General features: G+C 38.4%; 2 protein-coding genes and 1 long non-coding RNA gene across 4 annotated transcripts in view; 2 read left to right on the forward strand and 1 right to left on the reverse strand.

Moving 5' to 3' along the window:
- Nucleotides 1–22,777, reverse strand: part of CAMK4 (calcium/calmodulin dependent protein kinase IV) — a 144,464-nt gene that overhangs the window by 100,406 nt on the left and 21,281 nt on the right. The window lies entirely within an intron of this gene.
- LOC111940779 (uncharacterized) lies at nt 555–12,930 on the forward strand. 2 transcript variants are annotated; one of them, XM_086866627.1, is made up of 4 exons: nt 555–5,838; nt 6,596–6,722; nt 7,331–7,429; nt 8,595–12,930. In XM_086866627.1, exons 1-4 carry the CDS (start codon nt 5,630–5,632, stop codon nt 8,622–8,624), a joined length of 465 nt encoding a protein of 154 aa, XP_086722753.1. In that variant the 5' UTR covers nt 555–5,629; the 3' UTR covers nt 8,625–12,930. The 2 variants fall into 2 exon arrangements, 1 of the variants encoding a protein (XP_086722753.1); XR_015280008.1 differs by lacking the exon at nt 7,331–7,429 and having other exon boundaries at nt 5,716–5,838; nt 8,595–12,231.
- On the forward strand, nt 14,450–20,062 carry LOC147648082 (uncharacterized). Its single transcript, XR_015280011.1, has 2 exons — nt 14,450–14,538; nt 16,190–20,062. It is a non-coding gene; the product is annotated as an uncharacterized LOC147648082 (long non-coding RNA).

Consider the following 22,777-nt stretch of genomic DNA (forward strand, 5'->3'; position numbering starts at 1 on the left):
CATAGTTTGTCCATCAGAGTGGACTTAATTTGCAAAGAGTTAATAATAATTGCCTATAGAGATTTAAGGGTAATTATTTTGCTGCCTGGTTTACAGTCTGTTTTATAATAAAAAACACTGACTGTCATAAATGAAAGCCCCTTGCCTCTAGCAAAGTAAAAGAAATGAGGACTTCACTAAAAAAAAAAAAGAAGAATGCTGGCTTTGTAATTTCATTAGTCCTTGATCAGAAAGATGCATCCCATTGGTCTGAGACAGCATGCTGCCCCAAGAGGCATCACCTGAAGAGAAGGGAGAGCTCATGTGAGAAGTATGGTCTGCTCCCAGTGCAGAGGAGAGGAGGGAGGACCATGGAAGGGACCAGCCACAGCCCCCGGGAGGTGGAAGGCACAGAACCAGTCTTCTAACCTGGGACCTTCTTGGACTTCTCAAAGTTCACTAATGCATGGATCACTGGTAAACAGAACAACTTAAGTTACAGGAAGTGCAGAAAATACAGTTATTTACAACATTTTGCCTATAGCAGGCTTACAGTCTTTTGGGTTGGGTTTTTTTTTGGTTTTTTTTTGTTTTTTTGGTTTTTTTATCCCCTGGTTTGGGGTTGCTTTTGAGCATTTGTTTTAGAGGTTTGTTGTGGTGAGGTTTTTTTGTTTGTTTGTTGGGTTTTTCTGGATTTTTTTTTCCAATTTATCATTAAAAACTTAAATTTGTAAGAGCTATTAATAATGAACATACAAGGCTATTTTTGTACTATGCAGTGCTAGAAATGGGCAGCAGACAGCAGTAATGTGAAATTACTCCCATTTATTCAAACACTCTAGCAGGGCTGCTATGGTGAAATCAGAAAGTACCTTGGACTTCACTAGCGTAAGAGATCTGATAGCCAGGATGCCTTGGTAGGAACAAATGGCTCTGAAGATTGCAAGAAGATTGAATCAAGCCTGGCAACAGGGAGAAGATTGAATCAATTTTGAAATATGCATGTATGCTTGTATGATGTTTAACCAAATCATTGCAGTAAAAAATTACTAGCCTTCCTAGTAATTCTATATTCCTATAATTCCTAATTCTTATATAAGTTTATATAGCCCAAAGTAAATCTGGATTCTGACCAACAAGTCTGTTGTCCCCATCTCTCTTCATTGCTGACAGGCTACACAACTCCATAATGAAAATTGCTGCTCTAGCTGTGTTTCATAAACTTACGCATGACTTAAAAAATAAAAAAAAATCTTGCAGTTGTTTCAAGTAATTTTCATATAATAAAGTGTACACCATACTCCATACAGTAATTGTAAGAGGTGTAATATTATTTCAGCCATGATACTCTAAAAGGGCAAACTGCATGAGGAGATAATATATTATTAAATACATTGACACTCTAGAAAAAGCAGACATCTTTTGTCTTCAGATACTCCATCAGTAACATGAGCTGATCACATGGTAAAATGCCTCAGATTTTCTTGTGAAGACAATTTCACTGAGCACTAGAAAATGTTTAGCAAATGGCAACATTTCCAAAATTGTCTGTCCTACTGATTTTTTAAAACCTATACATCTCTAGCATACAATAATCTTACAAAGAACTAATTCTTCATCTTAGTGTTGAGTTAAAGTGATTGAAGAGGTTACAAAATCAGGAAGAATTTGGCCAAAGCACACAAGATGTCAGCAACCAGCACAATGTATTCTGACAGAACAGTTAAAACCTCCACAAGCATCAACAGAATAACCTCAAACCAAGCTTGGCTCCTCTCAGATATTTTTTTTTCCCTTGGGCATTCTCAGGTGTAGGAAGGAACAACCAAGGAATTATTCCTTTTCAGAGAAGGGAAAAAAAGTGGAAAAAACTCCAATGTCAGTTCAAGGGAGTTTGGAAAGATGTGATATTGCAGTTAAGACTAGAACCTGAGACATTAAGTATTAAACACTTCTGTCTAATTTTAGCTCTGCACAGTATTTACATCAGCTCTTGGTAAAACACAGGACTTTGAGTAATTCTTCCTTATTAGCAGCCTCATCAGATGTCTTATTGGCACAGCCTTGCTCTACTTTGGCTTTACCTCCCCATTTGTCTGACAGTTTGTGATGCTAAAGGGAGTGCTGGATACCTTTCCTAAACCATCAAATTGCTTGTCTGACTCAACACAATTTTTTTTCTTTCCATCTGTACAGAAACAGTGAGCAACACTCATCTAATCAAATGTCAGCATGTACCTCTCTGATAATTATCTGAATTCCCTTTGCAGGTAACAGAGAGCAATTGGCAGGTCTGGGACACGGTTCATTCCATTCTAAGGGCATTTTGAATAGGTTTGGTATAACATGACCTGAAAGGGTTTTAACTCAGAGAACCAACAAAGCTTTATAAAGGTATCTATAAAAATAGCTGTCCTTGATAGGGGAAATTGCTCCCACCTTTTCTAAGTACAGCAGCCCATAGAGAAATGAGTTTTTGAGTGCAGGTCACGGCAACCTCTTCTCAAGAGCAGCAAAAAATATCCCCATGATATCTGTCTCTCATGATCCAGGACCCTTCCACATCTTGGTCTCTGTCTTGGTGTAGTCAAAAAAAAAACTTCATGGACCTCTCAATTCTCTGCCTCCCCATGCCCCCGCAAACCAGTACAGACGAACATGTGTGACAAAACCATTCTAAGAAAGCAGCAACGCTGTGTCGTGGGGCACACACAAAGTTCCCCACAGCACCCCACCACTTGAAGGAGAAAGAACATAGGGGGAAAAAAAAAAACCTTTGGGAGACAGAAAGAAATACAGAAGCCATCTTAGAGGAATAAATGGAGAAGGACATGTATACACTTATCTGTGTTTATCTAGATACCTGGAGATGAGATAGGCAGATATGGTGAGACACTGAGGGAGGCTGAGGAGAGGTGCATGCTGAAGTGAGAAGACAGGCACACAAAGATAAGGTGGTGAGAGGAGGAGGTGGTGGGAGTGTGCAGAGTGGGTCAGAAGACACACCAAGCGAGGAGCTGCATAGTAAGAAAGGAGGTGAGAAAGAGGAATTCAGAATAGAAGCAGCAGCAAACAGAAAATAAGCACGTAGGCTCATGGTTTCAGAGTTTGGGGACACAGCACGCAATTACAAAAAAAAACAACAAACCAAAGCAGAGAACAGGAGCAAGAGAGAAACTTCAAGTTTGAGAGCAAATGCATTGCTTTTCAAGCTTAGGCAATGAGTAATAGTATAGAGAAGCATGAAATGGAATGAAAAATACATAATAGCTTAGGTCTTTATTTTTCCTTTTTTAACACCTTAATTTAATGAGTATCTTAGAAAAGATGCAACATTTGCTGAGCATAATTAAATATGATGTAGATTTTTCAAGGCTCAATGCAGTATCAAGTGGTATGAAACACAGCTCTTTAGACTTGCTACACCTAATGCCATTTCAAATATTACACATTCAGGAATTGAGGGGGGAGAAAAGAAAAAAAAAATAATTTACCTGTGGCAACCTGCATCAAGCTGCAGTATCAAACTTCATGCTTGCATGTGGGCATAACTCATGCCTCACTAAAATATGGTCTAAAGAGGCCTTTTCCCTTTCTACACACCTTATGTAACTGAGCAGTCTGTGATCTGACATACATTACTGAGACTAATTCATAGTATTCAAATTTCAACCCTGAAAAAACACTATCCTTAAAGACTGTCTGTCCTTCATATGAAAGTAAACTCATTCTGTAAGCTGAAAAAAACTCCAGCTTTTAATTTTTAAAGTAATCATATAAATCCACCTTTAATAGGCTGCCTATAATCTTCCCCCTCAAGCTCATCTTCTCTTGTAAAAGCACTGAAATTCCCTCATGCTCCTATGTGTAAATGTAAGAAAAAAATAAACCATTTTTACTTGATCTTTTACTATTACAATAGATTAAGTAGGCGCATTTTGCCATCTTGCAGTGTCTTTACCTGCCTACTGCTGTTCTGCAAATGTGAGGTTATTTAAGTCAACCGTATCATGTAGTTTTAAGTGTGCTTGCAGCATATCATTTAAGTAAGTATGTAACTGCTTCTACTATTGCTGCTATTGATCAGGTGCAGTTTTTCTGCCATGATAATGAAAGAAAACATCTTACAGCAGCTATCAATCAATCATGGCATGATGGGATCTAATGGCCCTAGGCAAATCCTCAGTGCACACAAGGCCATACAGGCAACAGCTAGGAAAAAGCCATGTACACTTCAAATCTTACTACTTTAAGCAGAACAAACAATTACTGAAGAGTGCTGGGAATGGCTTATCCAGATATCAGTGTGTAGTGGTTTTGGTTCACCAATTTGAGATTTCCCAGCCAATGTATCAATTAATGCAGTGGGTCTAATGCTGGTCAAATGCCAATGCACCTACTAGAATTGTTTACTTGTTTTCCTGCTGTGAGACAGGATTAGAAGAGCAAAGCAGGCTCAAAACTTTCAAGGGTATAAAGAAAACTTTATTAACAGAACTAAAAGAAAAAATAGTAAGAATCAGAATAAAACCTTCAGAACACTTCTCCTCCCCCACAATCTTCTTTTCTTTCCCACTGACAACATACAGTGACAAAACCTGGGATTTTCAGTCAGTTTACCACCTCTAGAATAGCCTTTTTTCAGTTCACTTAGGAAGAGGAGTCTCTCTTGCTATGACATGGAGACTTCTCCATGAGAAACAGTTCTCTCATGGCTTTTAATTTCCATGAATAGCGGCTGCCCAGAAATCTGCAATCATGAAGTCACTCCTATCTTTGGCAGCCTTTCCACAGCCGCATTCATGGGCCATGTCAGCTTATTGAGGTACTCTTTTAAGGATGTTTTCTTCATCTATCCCTGAGATCATCTTCAACTCCAAGAACAGAGGTTTTCTTTTCCTTCCCTGGGAGCAAAGTGTCTTAATCACTTTTACCTCTCTGTATTCAAAGTTCTCATTTGGACCACAGCTACTTCAACATCTACTTAATTCAGCATGAGTGCCTCTGCCCATGGCTGTAGTTAGAACACTACATCCCCCCAAAATGCATTCTGTGAGTTGCAGGGAGAAGATCTGATGTATCAATCATATATTCAGCATAGCCTCACAAGTGAATTTCAGCTCAAGACTAAGGCATCTCCTCATCCTCCTCCCATCTGAGATTTGACTCCTTCTTTACTGACTTTGGTGTCTTCATGTTGTTTCTCTACGTGTCTTCACTCTGTCCTTTTCTCTCACTCAGAGAGGGTTAATGTTTACAGGTCTCATCTGTACAGTAAACGAGTTAGTATGTCACCCAGGGCCTAGGGAGGGCCATGTAATCTCTGCTGGGTGGTGGCTGGAGCTTTTTTTAACAGTGGGCCGCGCACTGGGGGAAGCTAGGATCTCAGCAGCCAGGCTGGGACTCAGCAGCAACCCGCCGAGGGCCGAGGGCTTGTCCTCGCCCTGCCTAGCGGCTCCTGTTGAAACTCAAAAGTGACAGAATGCCAGCCGAGCTGCGGGTCTGGCTGGGCTGGGGCGGGGGATGACCCAACCCAGAGCTGCTCCCGGGGCCCTGCGGGCCCCCTGTCGGCCCGGGCAGGCTTTAGTTCTATATTATACATATGTTATAATATTATATATTAGTTCTATATTATACATCTATTATACATATGGCAAGATGTTCGCAGCTGCGGCCAGCCTCAGCCTCGGTCGGGGCCCTGGGGCCTCCCAGGCCCCGCCAGCCACCGCAGGACCCGGGCCTGGCCCCACGGCCTGCGCGGGGACCACGGCGGAGCGGGGCCGGCCCACCGCCGCCCAGTTACCTCCTCAAAGTCGGGAGCAAGAGAGAGGTTTTCCCAGCCTTGCCCGTCTTTAAAATGTGAATCTCACAGAGGCAGATCTGGCCTCTTAATGGTTTAATAGGTTGTCAATATGCCGAACTAGTCGCTGATTGGTTTTGTCAGGCACGGAGGAAGCTCTTAGCAGCGCCTCACAGAGAATCACTTCCATGGCTGATGTTTTTCCCTCTTCACCACAAATCACTTAATGTAAAACCGACACACATTGTCAGGAAAAGTGACCTATACCTTCTTCTACCGCTGGATTTGAAAACACCTACCTCGGCCAGTTTATTCGCCCCTTTTACTCTGTGGTTATTCGAAATTGCAACCTTGTATTAAATGTACTTCCTTTTTTTAACGTTGTCGTTTCAAGGAGTTCATTATGTAAGGGACCATTGGCTACAGCAAGAGTGTTATAAATGATTTCTAAAAATCCAGCATCCGCGCCTAACACTAACATGAAAAAGCATACTTTCCAAAAAAGAAAAAAAAAGCCCCAGACATACCAGAAAAGCAACGTGAAAAATACTAAATAAAAAGAAAAAGTTTTTTAAAAAAGGTGCTATGTAAGTAGAGAACCGCAAAGAAACAAAACATTTATATTTTCTCTTTCCAGTTGCTTCATTAATGCAGTATGATGACAAGCACGGTCTTTATAGGAAAATTATGTCTATTTGTATTGGTTTTTTCCCTACACCTGTGTTTCCAAGAACAGCACCTTTCTGGGAAAGGGGTATGATCCAATTTTCTTTCTGACAAACAATCTTTGTTTCCGCCCCCCCCCCCCCCCCCCAGTTATCCCACAAGTGTTTCAAGACAAAGCTCTTTCTACCTGAGTAAAATACTCTTTTCTCCAAGCAAGACACGGACAAAAATACCAGAATTATTTAAAATACTTTCAGTTCACACATCATTTCACCAGGTATGTATGAATCAACTAAGACATGCTACCACTATTACTCTGCTTTTCCCAGCCACTTAATTTTTTTCTGTAACTGAATTCACAGACTCAAATCAACTTCTCAGTTCTCTCCACATACCACTTGAAGGGAAAAAGTAGTGTATTTTTAGCAAACTTTTCTTTTCCCAGCCACTTTCTCTTAGGTACAAATATTCTTTTAACAAGTTTTTATTATTAAATTGCTGCATGAGGAAGGCTACAGAAAAGATTTTGGTACAGGGAACACTTTTACCAAATGCTTCTTACCAAATTCCTCAAGATAACCATTCCAATGCAGGTTTCTTCCCTCAGTAAATCATCAGGTCTGAAAAGGTTAGTTGTCAGACAGAATGACAACAGCTACCATTTCAGAAAGTTTCTTTCATAACCATGCTCTTATATTTGAGAGAAATGAACCAGACCATCAGAAAGCACATTTTAAATTAATGTTGCTCAGCACTAATTAGGTGACTGATTAGACTCTGCAACCTTTTATCTGCCATGTTCTAAATTCTGTGCATGTCTCAGGCAGACAGATACGGGGTTTAGGAGAAAATTCCAGCAGGGACATAACTTTTGTGTGTTGGCAGAACACCACAAGAATTTGGATGGATGAACTCCCCAACCTCACACCACAACTCTTCTTCAGTCAAGAAATTGCAAAACAATTGGAAAATGTATCTGAAATGGTAAGAAATAAATTAATGAGTTTATGAGTTGAGGCATATATTTTCCATTTTTCTCTTCACTGTGCCAACTGAGAGGAGAAAAATGAGAATCCAGCACTTGGCTCTGCATTTCTAGATTAAATCCAAGCATGTGTTTCTGAGCATTTTTCAGTCACATGGATCCTGAGACTCCAAAATAAATAACTTTATTTTACTCATGTTAAGGGGGTAACAAAAAGGAATACCCTTCCTATGCAGCATTAACATTCCAGGACAATACCTAATAGTTTTCTTTTTTTTTTTTTTTTAAAAAAAAGCATATCTGAACATATCTTTCACTGTACTGTATTTAATTTATTATGACAATTTCTTATTCATGTCATCAAGCAGTCATGAAACAAAGGGTGAATTAAAGAGTCAGTTCTTTAATTCAGTGTATTATAGGCATAATTAACTTTTTTTCAAAGATCATAAATTCAGAAACCAGTAGAATAGATCTTTATTTTGATTGCTTACATTTCTTGTGACTGGGACAGGATTCTAACTGTGCAGCAACTCATTAGGTGATGGCTGAGTTCTGCTGTTTTCAGGCAAAGGCCAAATACGTCTTTTGTTTATACATAGGCTGCATACTCAAAGCTTTTTCTAGGTCAATAACTAAGAAAATTAAATTTCTTGGCATTGGCAGAAAGCTGTCATTTATTTTCAGACTCTCTTCCTTTAAATAGTGTTATCTAACAAAGAAGAAAAAATCTCTTGTTGCCTAAATTCTGTGCCTTGCAGAAATTTTCATTCACTGGAAATACAGCACATCTTCAATTATGTTAGGCTCAGTCATTTCAGTAACAGCTCTTTTTTGCACCTATATTTTGGAGTATTCTCATAAGGACTATTTACTATTAGCACTTGAAAGTTTGATTCAAATTATTTATGTACGCTTTGTTAATTGCATGTATGTCATCAGAGTTTATCATCCAATGTTTCAAACATAAAGTTTCAAGATTCTTTACTGATATGCTACACAGACCTTGCTGTCTATATTTTTATATTTTGGAAATTCAAAACATTGCTCCAAGCACCTTGTGTTTTTCCAGCAACAAAACAGAAACAACTGAGGCATAGTCAAATTCTTGGTTTTGTTTTGATGAAAACTTTCTTTGTATTTTTTCTTCATTTTGCCTCACAGGAGGAGACACCTGCCCAGAAACTATTTTAATCAGCCTGTTCCTGAAAGACTGTATCCTGTAGAAATGGACCAACACTGGAGCAATTAGTGAAGAACTGCAGCCCAAAGGAATAACCCACGTTGGAGGAGGCTGAGAAGGACAGTTTCCCATAGGATGGACCCCATGACAGAGCAGGGGAAGAGCATCAGGAGGGAGAAGCACCAGTGACAAAGTGCTGTGAATAGTCTGTAACCCTTCAAGTTGAGTCTTGTAAGATGTGTGTGTGGCAAAAAGTGGTTTTAGATTTGCTCTAATTTCTCCCCATCCTAGTCTGATATTAATTAGCATTAATTAAAATCAATTTCCCCAAGATCATCTTGTTTTTCCTATCATGGTAAATGGTAAGAGATCTCTCAACCCCTATTCTGATCCAAAACTCTCCCCTGTGTTTTAATTAACTGAGCGGGGTGGATGGTGAAGCACCTTGATGGGTATGTGCCACTCAGCCAAGCTCAACGCACTCCCCATCAGGCAAATTCAATCACCAGAGAAACCATGTCTTGATCAAGCTTCCAGAAGAAACAAATGGTATGAAAGGCTGAACCCATTTAAAAACAAAACTATTGACATGAAAAGTCTTATAAAATCAAGACTGTAAAAAAAAAAAATACAACTGAGTTATGAGATACAGAAAGGAGAGAGAGAAGCTGGACTGAAAAAGGATCTGTTCTTTCCTAAAACAATTTTTTTTCTACATCAGGTGACAGCTGATGCAGGAAAGAAAGAGCTTCAGGTTTGGGAGTTGGTCTTGTATTTATAGAAAGACTGGGGGCTTCATTTAGCTCCAAAAGTCAAAACTTCCATCTTTATATTACAGGAAGATCTAGAGAAGGTGTGACCACACTAAGCTCCCAATTACATAAATGCTTTTCAGGAGGGAACGTGGGGAAGCGAGTCAAACCTGAAAACTGTAAGCTCAGACTTGTTAACCTTCATAGCTCCAGAAATGAGAGTCCCTGCCGACATTAATGCTTCTAAAGATGGAGCTGGCAGAAGGCTTTGCAAGAGCCTTTCCTTTGACTTTGAAGTGAAGCTGCTGAAGGTCATGTCAGAGGTCCTTGTGCTGATGGTTAACACTGTCATTGGCCAGAGGAACCACCACACTGGGTGACACAAATGGCTGGGAGTCACTCCTGCTCCTTTCTGCATCTTCCTGCCCAGCAGTTCTAAGGCCAGACGAGCTCAGCCAAGTCAGGTGCTCAAAATGCACTGCTACAAGTAAGGAAGAACAAAACTGCCCAAGTGAAACCAGACAGAGGCTACAGCTTTACAAGGAGAGGCATTTGATCCTGTTCATTCTGTTCTTCTTGTCTTGTAACATTTATCTGCTTCACAAAATCCTTGCCAGGGCCTCCCATCTTCCTACCCATGGCCTTGGCTGTGCCTGCTGCCATCCATCTCCCACAAGCAGCACAAAACACTCTTTTCAAATTCTGTGGTCCAGTTATAAAGCACCCAAACCAGAAAGAGCAGCAACACAGCAGGAAAACAAATGAGCAGAAGTATTGCAGACCAACAGAAACACAGAACTTCTGGAAATGAATACATAGGCTACAACTGGCTTTGGTTGACGGGTGTTTTTTTTTGGTGGTGGTGGTGGCTTTGTTGTTAGTATTTTTCTTTCCCTGAGACACATCTGGGATATCCCATCTGACTTTCTGCCTTCAGAGCTCATGGCCTAAACCCACCACCACGCTTCCTGCTTGATCCATGTTTCTGTGGGTTCTGCCTGTCCAGTGGACAGGGAGACCATCTCTCCTGTCACACAATGCTTTGTGCAGCACTAAAGTTCTTGGATTTCTACTCTACACACCAGTGTAGTGTAAATAATTACACCTGAAAGTAACAAGATTCCTATCCAAGCATGAAGCTTATTTGTTTAAAACATATATTAATGTAATAGGACTTCCTTGGACTAGAATTAAAACGTTTTCCTTTGCTCAATTTCATTTCCATCCCAGATTATTTTATTTCCACCTTTCTAGGAGACACTGCATAGTTCCAGAACATGTTATTTCCTTAAGTGAACAAAAGCTTTGGTAAAACTGGTTGATCTGTCCTACAGAGGAGAGTAAACTTGAATAGTACATTGACTCTTTGCTCACCTTGAAACCACCATGAATCACTCTTATCACTAAAAGGAATTGCAGCATATATTTTTCACATATACCTAAGCTCTGTGTAATCATCTTGGATGCTACCAGACCTTGCAAACAAAACACAATACAGACATTCTCAGTTATAAATTCTGACTTTATGTGTTTTTGTAAAATATAAGTCTGTTCAGATACTGAGTACTGCAAGCACATATTATCATCCAGACTCTGCATTTCCTTTGCTGTACAACAATTGGAAACCATCAACATCCAACAGAAGCCTGTTCCGTTCCTCCAAAATGTGGAGAGGAGAGGGAAAATTCGGATTTGGGGGCGATAAAATGCTACTGGCTGAGAGGAACATTGAACTCACTGTTAAGAGGCATTATGAAATTGTAGTGGCATATCACATCTTATTTTGAAACCAGAAAGTATTCAAGACTCAATTAAATGAAGCAAGATCCCTATATTTGCATTAAGAAACACTAGCAATAAAAGAACCAGCTTAAATGTCTGTTACTGTTACACTGGTAGTGTTTCCCTGTTCTTCCATGTGGCCACTCATTTCCGATTAAATCATCCAATAGAATTTCTACTTTATTTCCTATGTTTTTCAGTATGCAACACATCATGTGCACCACTAAGGGAAAGCTGTGGCTACATGAAGCTTTTGTTAGGGCAAAGCATCTTGAATTTACAAATATGTGTAGCACAACCATCTGTAACAAAACAAACAGCAACAATCATATGTTCTTGCCATAATATAGCCCACAAACAAGTTATAAACTTATTCCCTGAATCAGTAACAACTAATGATTAATAATATTTGACCCTCACTTTTCTGCCATAGAGATACGGACTTTTAAATATGCTAGCTTGTTGTTTTGTCATTTTTCATCCAAGTTACATTTTACATTTTAAACTGAATTTCCTTAATCACTTAAAGAGTATATTTCTACAAGATTTAATTACTTATGTATGACATATGTCTCTCATCCTTGGACGATTTATCTTACCCAAGAAAACTAACTGCTATTACATAGGACTAGACAGAGGATTCTGATTCAGACAAGTATTCAGCAGATTAGTTAAGTTACATGCAGTGAAACTGTTTCAACTGTAAGTAAGAAATAAACTTTATGAAAACAAACCAACAAAAAACCTCAAACCAACTAGAATTCCAGGAAGATGCAAAGCCTAGCAAGGCTTTGGAGATAAGAGTGGTTAGAATGAAGGACTAGGCATCTTGGCCTGCATTAGGAAAGCATTTCCAGCAAGACAAGAACATGGACAATGTGATTGCACATCAGTCACTAATCATAGCATATGGGAAAATCAGAATAACTGATTTTTGAGACACTGGATGCTTTTGTGTTCTTTGCACATTGATATTCCACAAGTTTATATCACCCATGTAGTTTTAAAGGTTCAACTCTGAAAATGCTTTTTTTTTTTCCTGACATCTTCTCATGTGATAACATACAACAAAGTACAACAGAAATTAGTACATATTTTAGCAATCAGACAGCTTCATCTTAGGAACCATGCAAGGCACAGAAAACATGGTCCTGGCCAGGACTAAAACGGTATTAACTCACTGTGTATTCAAGTTTACCAATTGTCAGTATACTCTGAATCAGATCACGTACCTGTGATACAATAATTACATAAAGAAGAGATGCATCCATATGACACCAGAAATGGCTTCAAGCATCAGTACTTTACTTTTCTGCAGCACAACCTTTCACACTATTCATCTCATGTGCATTACAGCTGTGTGCCCTCTCTACCCTCCTGTGATTGCTCAGTATACCTCAGCATTCCAAGTTTCATTGCCTTCAATACTGTTCATCTGTCCTACATAGTTGTAGCTCATTGGGGATGAGGCTCAGCAGCAGCCCCATTCCCAACCCCCACAAACTGTGTGCCTACATCCACAGATAAATTTGATAGTTCTATACAGCAGGAAACAAGTCAATACAGGAAGCCATGGGGTTAATTATCATACTCTGCAGGCTGAAAAGCTCTAAACAGCAGTATTTTGCAAATATCTAAATTGCCATTAAAAAAAAAAAATCAGTAGAAGTCAACATAATAAATGTGCAAAATCATCATAATAAAAATAAAATCTTAAAAAGTAAGTTTATTCTTCATAAAATGTGATTTTTATTAAAAGTATGTTGTCAGGTAGTCACAAAAATAAGAACGGCAAGGATATGGCACTTCCCACCATTAGGATGTGGTGTAAATTAACTTTCTCTCAAGACTATTTGATTCAGTGAGAATGTTTGAGAAGGAAGATAGTTGACATTTCACTGCTCAATTTCTGATTCACCTATTATAAATGTGAAGACACAGAAATAGTAATAAACAATGACAACTAAAACCACTGAGGAAATAGACGAATCAGATATACTTTGGCTTTTAATACAAGCCAGTAACACATCTCAGCTTTTCTTTCAGCCTTATGCAAATACAAAAATGCTAGCATGAGAAGTATTCACATCGACCTTGCAGCTGATAAGTATCTGAAGAGAGATTAGAAGAAAATATATATATATATATCTCCTAAAATAGAAAGAATGAAAACTACTTGAACGCATAGATGGGTGTTAAGTGAAAATGACACTGCAAGATGTCAGTGTGTATGAATAGAATAAGCTTTCAGGGCAGGAGCAAATAAATACAAGATGTCTCAGATACAAAGAATATTTAAAAAAACAGGAGTTATCTCAACTTTATAGTCGGGCATTAAGTTGACACAGGTACAGCCATGTTTTCTCCACAGTATAAATGGAAGAAATGCAAATTATGATTGTAACAATTAAGTTAATTTTCTCTCTTGACAGCTGTCCCAGCTTGTCAACAGAAGTTGTTGCTTAGTTTTCAATACAGATATTCAGATCACAAAGCTTCTGCCCCATAAATGCTGTAAGTAACTGTTTCAGAATGACATAAAAAACTTTGAAGATTAAATTTTTCTGTCAACACTGCAATTTTTCTCTCTGCACGTTCTGCATATGCGAAAGCAAGAAGAATTTAGTCTTTATTCTATGGGTACTTGAAGTATTTCACACTTCTAGATTGTTTTTTCCATTTTTACTGCTAGGAAAAAGCAAAATGAGACTTAGTTCAACATACAAAACTCTGTTTCTGAAGAGAAGGTGCTTTTAATCTGGCAGTGTCCAGTATATTTGACCTGGAAACTATAACTGACTTTTCTGCAGCCAGAGGAAACGGAACATTTGGACATTAGCAAAGTTTGAAATCAGGTAAGCATCAGAGAAAGAAAGCAGATTTTATTCCAGTGAGTGCTCTGAAAATGTTATCTCTGAGTGACAATGAGGAGAGGTAAGGACAGTGGGACAAAGAGTTCCAAAGCCATTCTCACACTGCTACTATCTGTGTGAGAAAGCCCTGATATGGTTCACTTACCAATAAGAAAAACATGTGAAAAATCTGTCTCTAGCCTCAAGCCCTCTCAAGCTGACTTTGGACTTAGGATGCAAGGTGGTGTGTGAAGTTAAAAGGAAGAATCGCACAGCTGAGAAACTGAGAAAAGTTCTGGAACTCTGCTCCTCAGCTGGCATCCCATCCTTTAAGATTTCTTTGCCTAAACACACTACAAGCTGCAATTTTGAAATGAACTTCAGGTATGGTGGATTCAGTCATCCCCTTGACATCACATTAGAAATTTATTTTCTGTCATTTCATTTCAGATAGAAAACCACCAGAGCAACTGATTACATGCCAAACAAGGGGTCTGGCATCAAAAGAGAATCAGAAGAAGAAGCTGACAGAATTCTAGGTAAGACTGAGCAACAAAGGTTCTTAAAAGAGAAAACAAGCCAGCAAAACAAGTCAGAAAAAAAGGGTAACATGACCACCTATTTGATTTTCTACTTTAACCATTAAAATAACATTCTGTGCAGAAATAAAAGCAAAACTACATTGTCAAGTTCAAAGAAAAATGCCAAGAGAAGATAAAAATGTGTGACTAGACAGAAATTCATACATAAAAAAACAAACTAAAACCTGAAACAAAACACACCGCCTGCCTCCCCCCACCTTCAGAAGAGATTAAAAGTTATGCAGAATACAAACCTGATGTGATCAGGAAAGGAGTAATATATAAAACCTGAAAATGTTATTGGAATTATTAGTTATATTTAGCACATATACAAGGAATGCCAGAAAAACTGGTGCTTTTTATACCACAAGCACCTGCATCTTTTCTAGGTTGCTACAAACTCTTTGTCTATTATTTCCATAGAAAACAAAACCACTCAATTTGTACATTTGCATGCTCTGTTGCAAGTGAAAATGTTAAATCACTTCTCAATGGAGAAGTATGTGGTACTTAGGAAACCTTTCCAGTAGAATACAAATTGAGTTTTCATCAAAATAGTATACTGAGCTAAGCAAACATGTAAAATAGTAGGCTAATTTTTAATTAAATAGTTTCTTATGCTGCTTTTCAATGCCCTGTTCTGCGTTTATATGATCTCAAGGACTCAAAACCATCACTTAGAGAAACCCAGGAGGAAAGACTTTAATCTTATTACCTGCGATTCCCACATTTCAAACACTGGAGAAGTTGATGAACTGTTTAAAAAGTGATAGCTGTAACACTTGACAAGTTAGAACCTTATAGAAATACAGACTATCAGCTGGATCTTGGGACTATGATGATTCCCCTGCCACAAAGGTTCCCTTCAATACAGGACCCAATTTCTGCAGGCATCCATGACACTTAACTGGAGGGATTTGGCAGGAGGTAACATTCGAGGGCTTAAGGACTCTTTCTGGCTTCAGACTGTACTGAGCAGATTACAGATTTAGAAAACTAAAACCCAGTAGTAGAGAAAGGTTAAGAAAACATCACCTTTTTGCAACTCATTTTCCTTCTGACTTAATGATATCATTAAGATATTCCTGCTTGTCAAAATTTCAGCCAAAGAAAATGAGTAATTCATTGTGGCTTGTTGAAGTAAACAGTGTGAACTGTAATTGTGTAAATTGTATAATTGAAGTAAATTGTTCTGATCTCATAACAGAGATACTTGTTAATAGCTACATGACCAAAACTAAAGTAAGATAAGCAGAATGCCTTTATTATGCGCATCTTCTAGCAAAACAAGAAAGCAGCTTGCGGTAGCTTAAAAGGGTAAGGATTTCCGCCAGATATCACTGACTGCTAACATGGCTATCCAAAACTAATGGTGACCACCAACTTAGAAATGTGAGAACTTTGAAGCAGGGATGGAAAATGCAGAAGACTGCTAGAGGAGGTTCTTCCAGAATGTATAAACTTGTCTTTTCCATCAAGCACGTTCAGATGCAATGCAATAGAACTTCTGCAAATGCAATGCACCATACACAAACTAAAGTTTTAAAATCAGTTTTCTCAGGCTGGGAGGGTGAAGATACCAGTAGAAATAATTTCTGTTCTGTTGCAGGAAAAAAGGATTGCCTGTCATTGGCATAATTGTCACCAATATTGAAAAGGGATAAAGAAATCAATCTGTGATTTACAAACAGAGCAGGTCAGCATATAGGACTTCAAATGTTTCTAGGCTGAAAGACAAAAAATGGCCTAGGTAGGCCATTTTACTATTTAATTTGTGCAAACTGTTTTTAACTAACTGTTTGGAAAAATCGTTCTCTCACTTAAAATTAAAAATTTAAAAACTCAAAAGCAAAAACAAGGCTAGACACTGAGTTTTCTCCTTTGCTCCTACTCCTTCTAACCTCCAATTCCTACCAAAATTTTCTGTCACAACTAGCCACATAGTTCATAGCTGAAATGATCACAGCAACAATTCTGCAATAAGTCTGATGAGAAGTATGTTTAAATTCAATTAAAGCAAATTATCCAAAAGTTTGACAAAGTTCTCACAGTTCTCTGAACTCTTCCACACAGCAGCGCCATCCTTACTTACAAGGAAAATAAAACATGCAGCAATCTTTATTTTCTCAGCTTCTCTGCTAGAAACACCAGTCCCTTTCATCTTTCTCCTCTAGCAACATCTAGGACTTTCCTTTTGCTCCAGCTTAAGGGTCTCACATCCTCCTCCCCCCGATCCTTTCTGTCCTGTCCTGGCTCCCAGCACTCAGCACCACGGCCAGCGCCACGGCTGATGGAGTGAAAGTCACCCCAAAACGAAAGCTGGCATCAAACAGAAACCACTTATCCCTGCCCTCTACCTTCCTAGGTGGTAGGTCAGACACTCTAGTTATAACATATGGCTGCCCTGATGCTGTTTCAAAGATGCTGTTGTTATTCAGTGACGCTGCATAGCACTGAATGAGAAAAAAATAATATTCAAGGTAATTGTTGTTTGTAACAAGGAAATGGTTGTAGCTTTTATAATTTCATAGTAACAGTGGCAAAAGGACAAGCATCAGTAAATGACCTGTGTGTTGTGGTGTTGTGACAATGTGATTTTGACTTTGGATAGGAAGTCTGCTTGTTGATATAAGTGATGTTTGTGAAGACTGTATGAGGAACATAAACTTCGATGACAATTCTGGTTTATTCTGGCAATTATACTAACTGGTTTACAAAATGATGCTGCAAACAAGCAACTACTGACCTGGATTGCACAGAACTGTAATTATTCACTATCCCCATTTCTCCAGTTTGTGTTCAAATTTCATTATACTCCAAACAGTGCCCTTGGGAAAAGCATCTGGGGTGTTCAGAGCACATCTGCTACTGATAGGCTACATAAACATATATACAGTGTTACATAAGCACACAGTGCAGTAGAAATAAGAGTGACTTATCTCACACTTTTTTCAAATACAGTTTGCTGACATATCTTTTTATGCAGGGGAGCCTCACTTCTAAAAATGATAAAACTGATTTTGCCTAACTTGAATTAGGAAAGCCTTGTCAACACATCTTACTCACTCTCCTTTTAATATAAGAAACACATAGGCAAACTCAGCAGTTGAATTTGATTCCATATCCAAATTTGGTAGAATTGTAAGGTTTCTGAATGACAGGTATGTAAATGCTGCTGTGTTTCATATCACACATTTTCTAGACTTCCACTGCTACTCAGCCTCCACCCCTCCTCTATGCATCTTTCTGCCAGTTACTGACAGAAAACACATCTGCAGATACTCCGACTTTTTAATTTTCCTGCCTATTTAAAGATCTTGCATTTGAGTTCATAAATCATTGAAATTATCTTTCTCCTTAGGAAAAAAAAAATAATGCATAGAAACAAATAGTTAAATTTCATGTCAGCAGAATCACAAGTCATGATGAAAAGCTCCAGATGACATGTATTTAAAATATATCCATGCAAAACTGTTTAGAAATTAAAAATAACTGACTTCTGGAATAAAGTATGATCTAGGTTACTTGAAAGTACCTTTATCCACACAGAGGCCTGGGATCTACAGACTTCCCCATCCAATCCTATGACTACATTAGCAACTTCTAATGGTACTGTGATCCGCAGGAATTGTGCCCAAGTCACCCGAGCTGCATCTGCGCCCAGGAAAATGCAAATACTTGTACTGCAGTATACTGTTGGGAAAGGCAGACCTAATTCACTTAATTTCATCAATCATTACAGTGCCTTACAGATTAAAATTAGGTGCACAACAGCAGACAATTGTGGCCACATATCCTGCAAGGTTCATTTAGGTTTCATCCAGGTGCTGACATTGGGCGTTTTGTTTCTTCTGTGGACTTACAGACTAAGTGTGGCAGATTTCTACACATCTCCTCTGCAATGCAAGAGTGAACAGAAGGGAGAGTGAGCTCACACTGTTTTGTCTGAACATCTTCTGCTGAACTGTCTTATGTGACCGTGACCTATTACAGCTTTTAAGAACATGCTTAATTTTAACTGCATGAGTTATATCACTGACTTCAATTTTCAAGCTCTCTTCAGCCTTCACAAGCTGAGTCTTCAGATGTTAAGAATCATTATTGTTGGTCAAGCACTATTATAAGGAGTAGGAAAAAATAAATTCTCTTTTATAAAAATCAGATATTTAATCCAGGATTTAACAAAATACAAAGAGATCTTTTATCTGTCTACACAATGCTATTCACAGTATTGCTCTTCAGAGCAGAACCACATCTTTTTATTCTCCTTTCTTGCAAGTTTCTATTTTTATACTATCCTCCTATCCACAGAGCCTTTCACTCTTAAAAGCAAGCTTATTTTGTCATTTAAATCCCCCAAATCTCCATAATTTCACAGAATCACAGAATAGTTAGGGTTGAAATGGTTCTCTGGAGATCATCTTGTCCAAACTCCTACCAAGGTACAGTCACCTGGAGCAGGTGACACAGGAATGGCCCCAGGTAGGTTTTGAATGTCTTCAGAGTGGGAGACTTTGGGAAGCTCTTCCAGCGCTCTGCCTTCCTCAATGGGAAGAAGTTCTTCCTCAAGTTGAGATGGAACTTCTTGTGTTTTAGTTTATGTGATTGCTCCTTGTCCTGTCACTGAGAATCACTGAGGGGAATCTGGCACCATGCTCTCAGAACCTGCCTGGAGATATTTATTTGTATTAAATGATATCCCCTCTCAGTCTTCTCCAGACTAAATAGGCCCAGGTCCCACCTCTTCTTGTAAGAGAAATGATCCAATCCCTTAATCACCCTCCTTTGCCCTCTGCTGGACGCACTCCAAGACCCCCATGTTTGTTGTGGCACTGCAGATGTGCCAGACTAGGGCAAGAAGTGGGTAGGATCACCTCCCTGACCTGCTGGCCACATTCTTCTTGATGCACCCCAGGAATCCACTGTCTCTCCTGGCCCCCAGGGCACACACAACCAGCTCATGGTTGACTTGCCACCCACCAGCAGCCCAATGTCCTTCCCAGAAGAGCTGGTCTCCAGTGCATCAGCCCCCCAGCCTGTGCTCCTGGAAGTTGTCCCTCCCCAGGAGCAGGACCCTGCACTTCCCCTTGTTAAGCTTCATTAGGTTTCTCTCTGCCTAATTCTTCAGCCTATCAATGTCCCACTGAATGGCAGTACAGCCTTCAGGTATAATTCAAGTGTAATTTCCTAAAAAAGAAAGGGAAGAGATGCATTTTCTACAATGTTTTCTTGGTACCACTGTAACATACAGAGCCTCAAATAGTCCTGTGATCCATCCCTTTTAAGTAAAAAATTTCTTTGAAAGTAAAATAGGACAACTGGGACAGCATGAACGTGAATGGCCTCAGGCTGTAGGCATATTCCTAATTAATCTTTTGCCATCTGGGGGTTATTCCTCTCCATGCATTTTTAGGACCTCAGACAGCATTTCAAGAACTGTGAAGAAAGAATCAGCTGAGGACACCTACAATTTAACTAAAAATACATTCAGTGTAACAGGTCAAAGAAAGAAATCTATTCTGAGAGGAGACATTTGATTTTCATTGCTTCACATATTTGCTGTCTGTAGTTTCTCAAGTATTTATATTTATCCTTTTCTATATTTTAATATTAAAAGACTATATGTCTCCTTCTCTTAAATCAGACCCTCATTGATTGGGCTGTTGTAATATCATAAAATTTTGTATCTTCAAGTGACAGATCTATTTTGAACACTGTCCAATATAAGTATTTATGTTTTTAAGAATATGTTGTCCTTATTAATCTGTTAAGGTAATCTTGTTTGTGCAACTGTCTGCTGCTCATGTCAACATGGACAGACACGTGGTGACTGAAAGTTTTGATTTATCATCTGGATGAATGAGCTCTTTCACTTCACTTCACTGTCTATTCTCTTGAAATGTTAAAATGTGCCTCTCATCTTGATGCAATACTTTTATAAAATTATATGAATAGCCTACTCTGATGTTATAAACATGCCTCTGTGTTTTTCACTGCACATTATACCTTTCTCTTTACCCAATGCATGTGACATCTCCATCACAGCAATGGCCAACACAGACCAGATAACAGGGAAGAGAAGAAGGCAACTTCCTCAGCCAATCATTGATGCCATTATTTAGTATTTTGCATTCCTAACTAAAGAAGTTAATTTCTTGAGTAAAAGAACACAAACCTATATAGTTTGAGGGATATTACCTTGCAAGACACCATACCAGTTTATGAAACTGCAACTGAAAATAAACAATAATGTTGCTCTTTGAGGTTGCAGTTTAAAAACAGATTTAGACAGTTGTATGGATTATACATAATACAATTAAAATGGGAGTTTATATTATGAGCCACTCAGCAGTTATTTCTGAAAGTAAAAGTTTCTATCATGGAAGTGTTGAGCAGTTTTTGTAAATAAAAGTGTGAACTGGACTCTTGTAATGAGATCTCCTATGGAGCTGGATTGAGGTGCTTACCTAAGAAAGACCCTCAAATCTTGGACAGATTTTTAGCTAGATAAATGGTAAGTTAAATAATTTTTTTAGAAAGAAGTACAAAAAAAACCACTATCAGTTTTATAAGGATTAAAAATGTAGCACTCAGAAGCATCTGGTAAAATGCAACATTTTTATGTAACTAATGGTATGACTACTCAGATTTTGAGGTTTTTGGATTTTCTTCCAGTGTTGTGCTGCTATCAGATGTAGATACTAACACCATTTCACCCTTGGGTTTTCTTGCCTTTCACAGATGAAACAAGCACAGCTGGTTATATAAATTACTAAGAATTTATGACATCTCACGGGACCTAGAATTCTTCCCTGTGAAGTGAAAAATACTAAGTCTGTACTACTCAATTATTTATTTTCTTAGCAAGCACAAAAACCTATTACTTCTCTGCATCTCCCCATTCACAGAAGGAATACAACTGCACCCAGTATCTCATGGAAAAGAAATGTAAGGTTAAGTTAGAAAAAAACCTGACAGCATGCTCTATGCAAAAGATACTGACAATGTGTTTGACTTTCTCATGTTTGAATATAGTAGCTATATAATCTAAATTTCTTTTTATGGAAACTAGTTCACTGAATAAATTTGGAAAACTCATATGAATGAGTGTAGGTATACAAGATACTTAGAAAAATTACTAACAGACTTCTTAGAAAAGGGGGAAATCTCCACGTTTGTGAATAGTGTATTCTGCCATTTATGAGTAAATACATCCACAAAGTGTCCATTTCTTCTGTCTGAAAAAAAACCACACTTCCCTTGACATCCCTTGTAACTACTAATGTACAATCCAATGTAACTGACAATGACTACATTTACCTAAATAGTTAATATTTACTCCAGTTGCAGTTGACAGCTCTATGTGGAAGGTCAATTTCTAGAAAATAAACTTCCCATCTTCAAAGAGAAGGTACTGATTGCTGTATCACTAAGTAACAGCCTTTTCCATGTTCCATGGGAATGGCTTTATTTCTGCCCCTCAATGTCTCTTGAAAATAATAAATATGAGTGATGTCACATATAATTCAGTAGAAGAACTTTGGCAACTATATATATGTGCTATGTGACTTAAATACAACTACATGCAAAGTTTCATATGTGAATGCTATACAAGAGGTTAAGGATATGGCTTCAATAGAGAGATATGCAAATAAATAAAATAAAAAAGGAAAGCAACATACTAAAAATGGAACAGTTTTCTATAACCTACATTTGTTCAGTGCTGACTATGAATGGTTTTGAAAAATCATAGGGTATGTGGTGTAATAGACTGAATATTGGATTTGCTGTTTTGAAGTCAAACTCAGAACCAGGAATCCAGACCAGGCAAGTTTAAGGCAAGAGTATCTAGGAAAGTATGCAGAAAACACAGCAACAAGCCACAGTGCAAACTAATCCAATGCAAGTCAGGGAGAAGTCAGTCTCATAATAAAGACCAACAAATCAAACTGGACCTTCCCTCAATCACAATGAGAAAAAAATCAAAACAGAAAAAACCAAAAAACAATCAAAGCAACAAAGAAACAGACACCCCACCTCTCAAAAAAATAAATAAAAAATTTTGGTCATATAGTGGTAATTGTAAAAGAAAACAAAGGCTTGCACAGGACAACTCTCAAAAGAAAGGGCAAACTTTTAGGGTCAAAAGGAAGGGAGGGTTACAAGAAAGACCAGGAGCATTGTTAACCAGCTATTT

The sequence above is a fragment of the Cyanistes caeruleus genome, chromosome Z, assembly GCF_971803275.1.
Source record: "Cyanistes caeruleus chromosome Z, bCyaCae1.hap1.1, whole genome shotgun sequence".
Lineage (NCBI taxonomy): Eukaryota > Metazoa > Chordata > Aves > Passeriformes > Paridae > Cyanistes > Cyanistes caeruleus.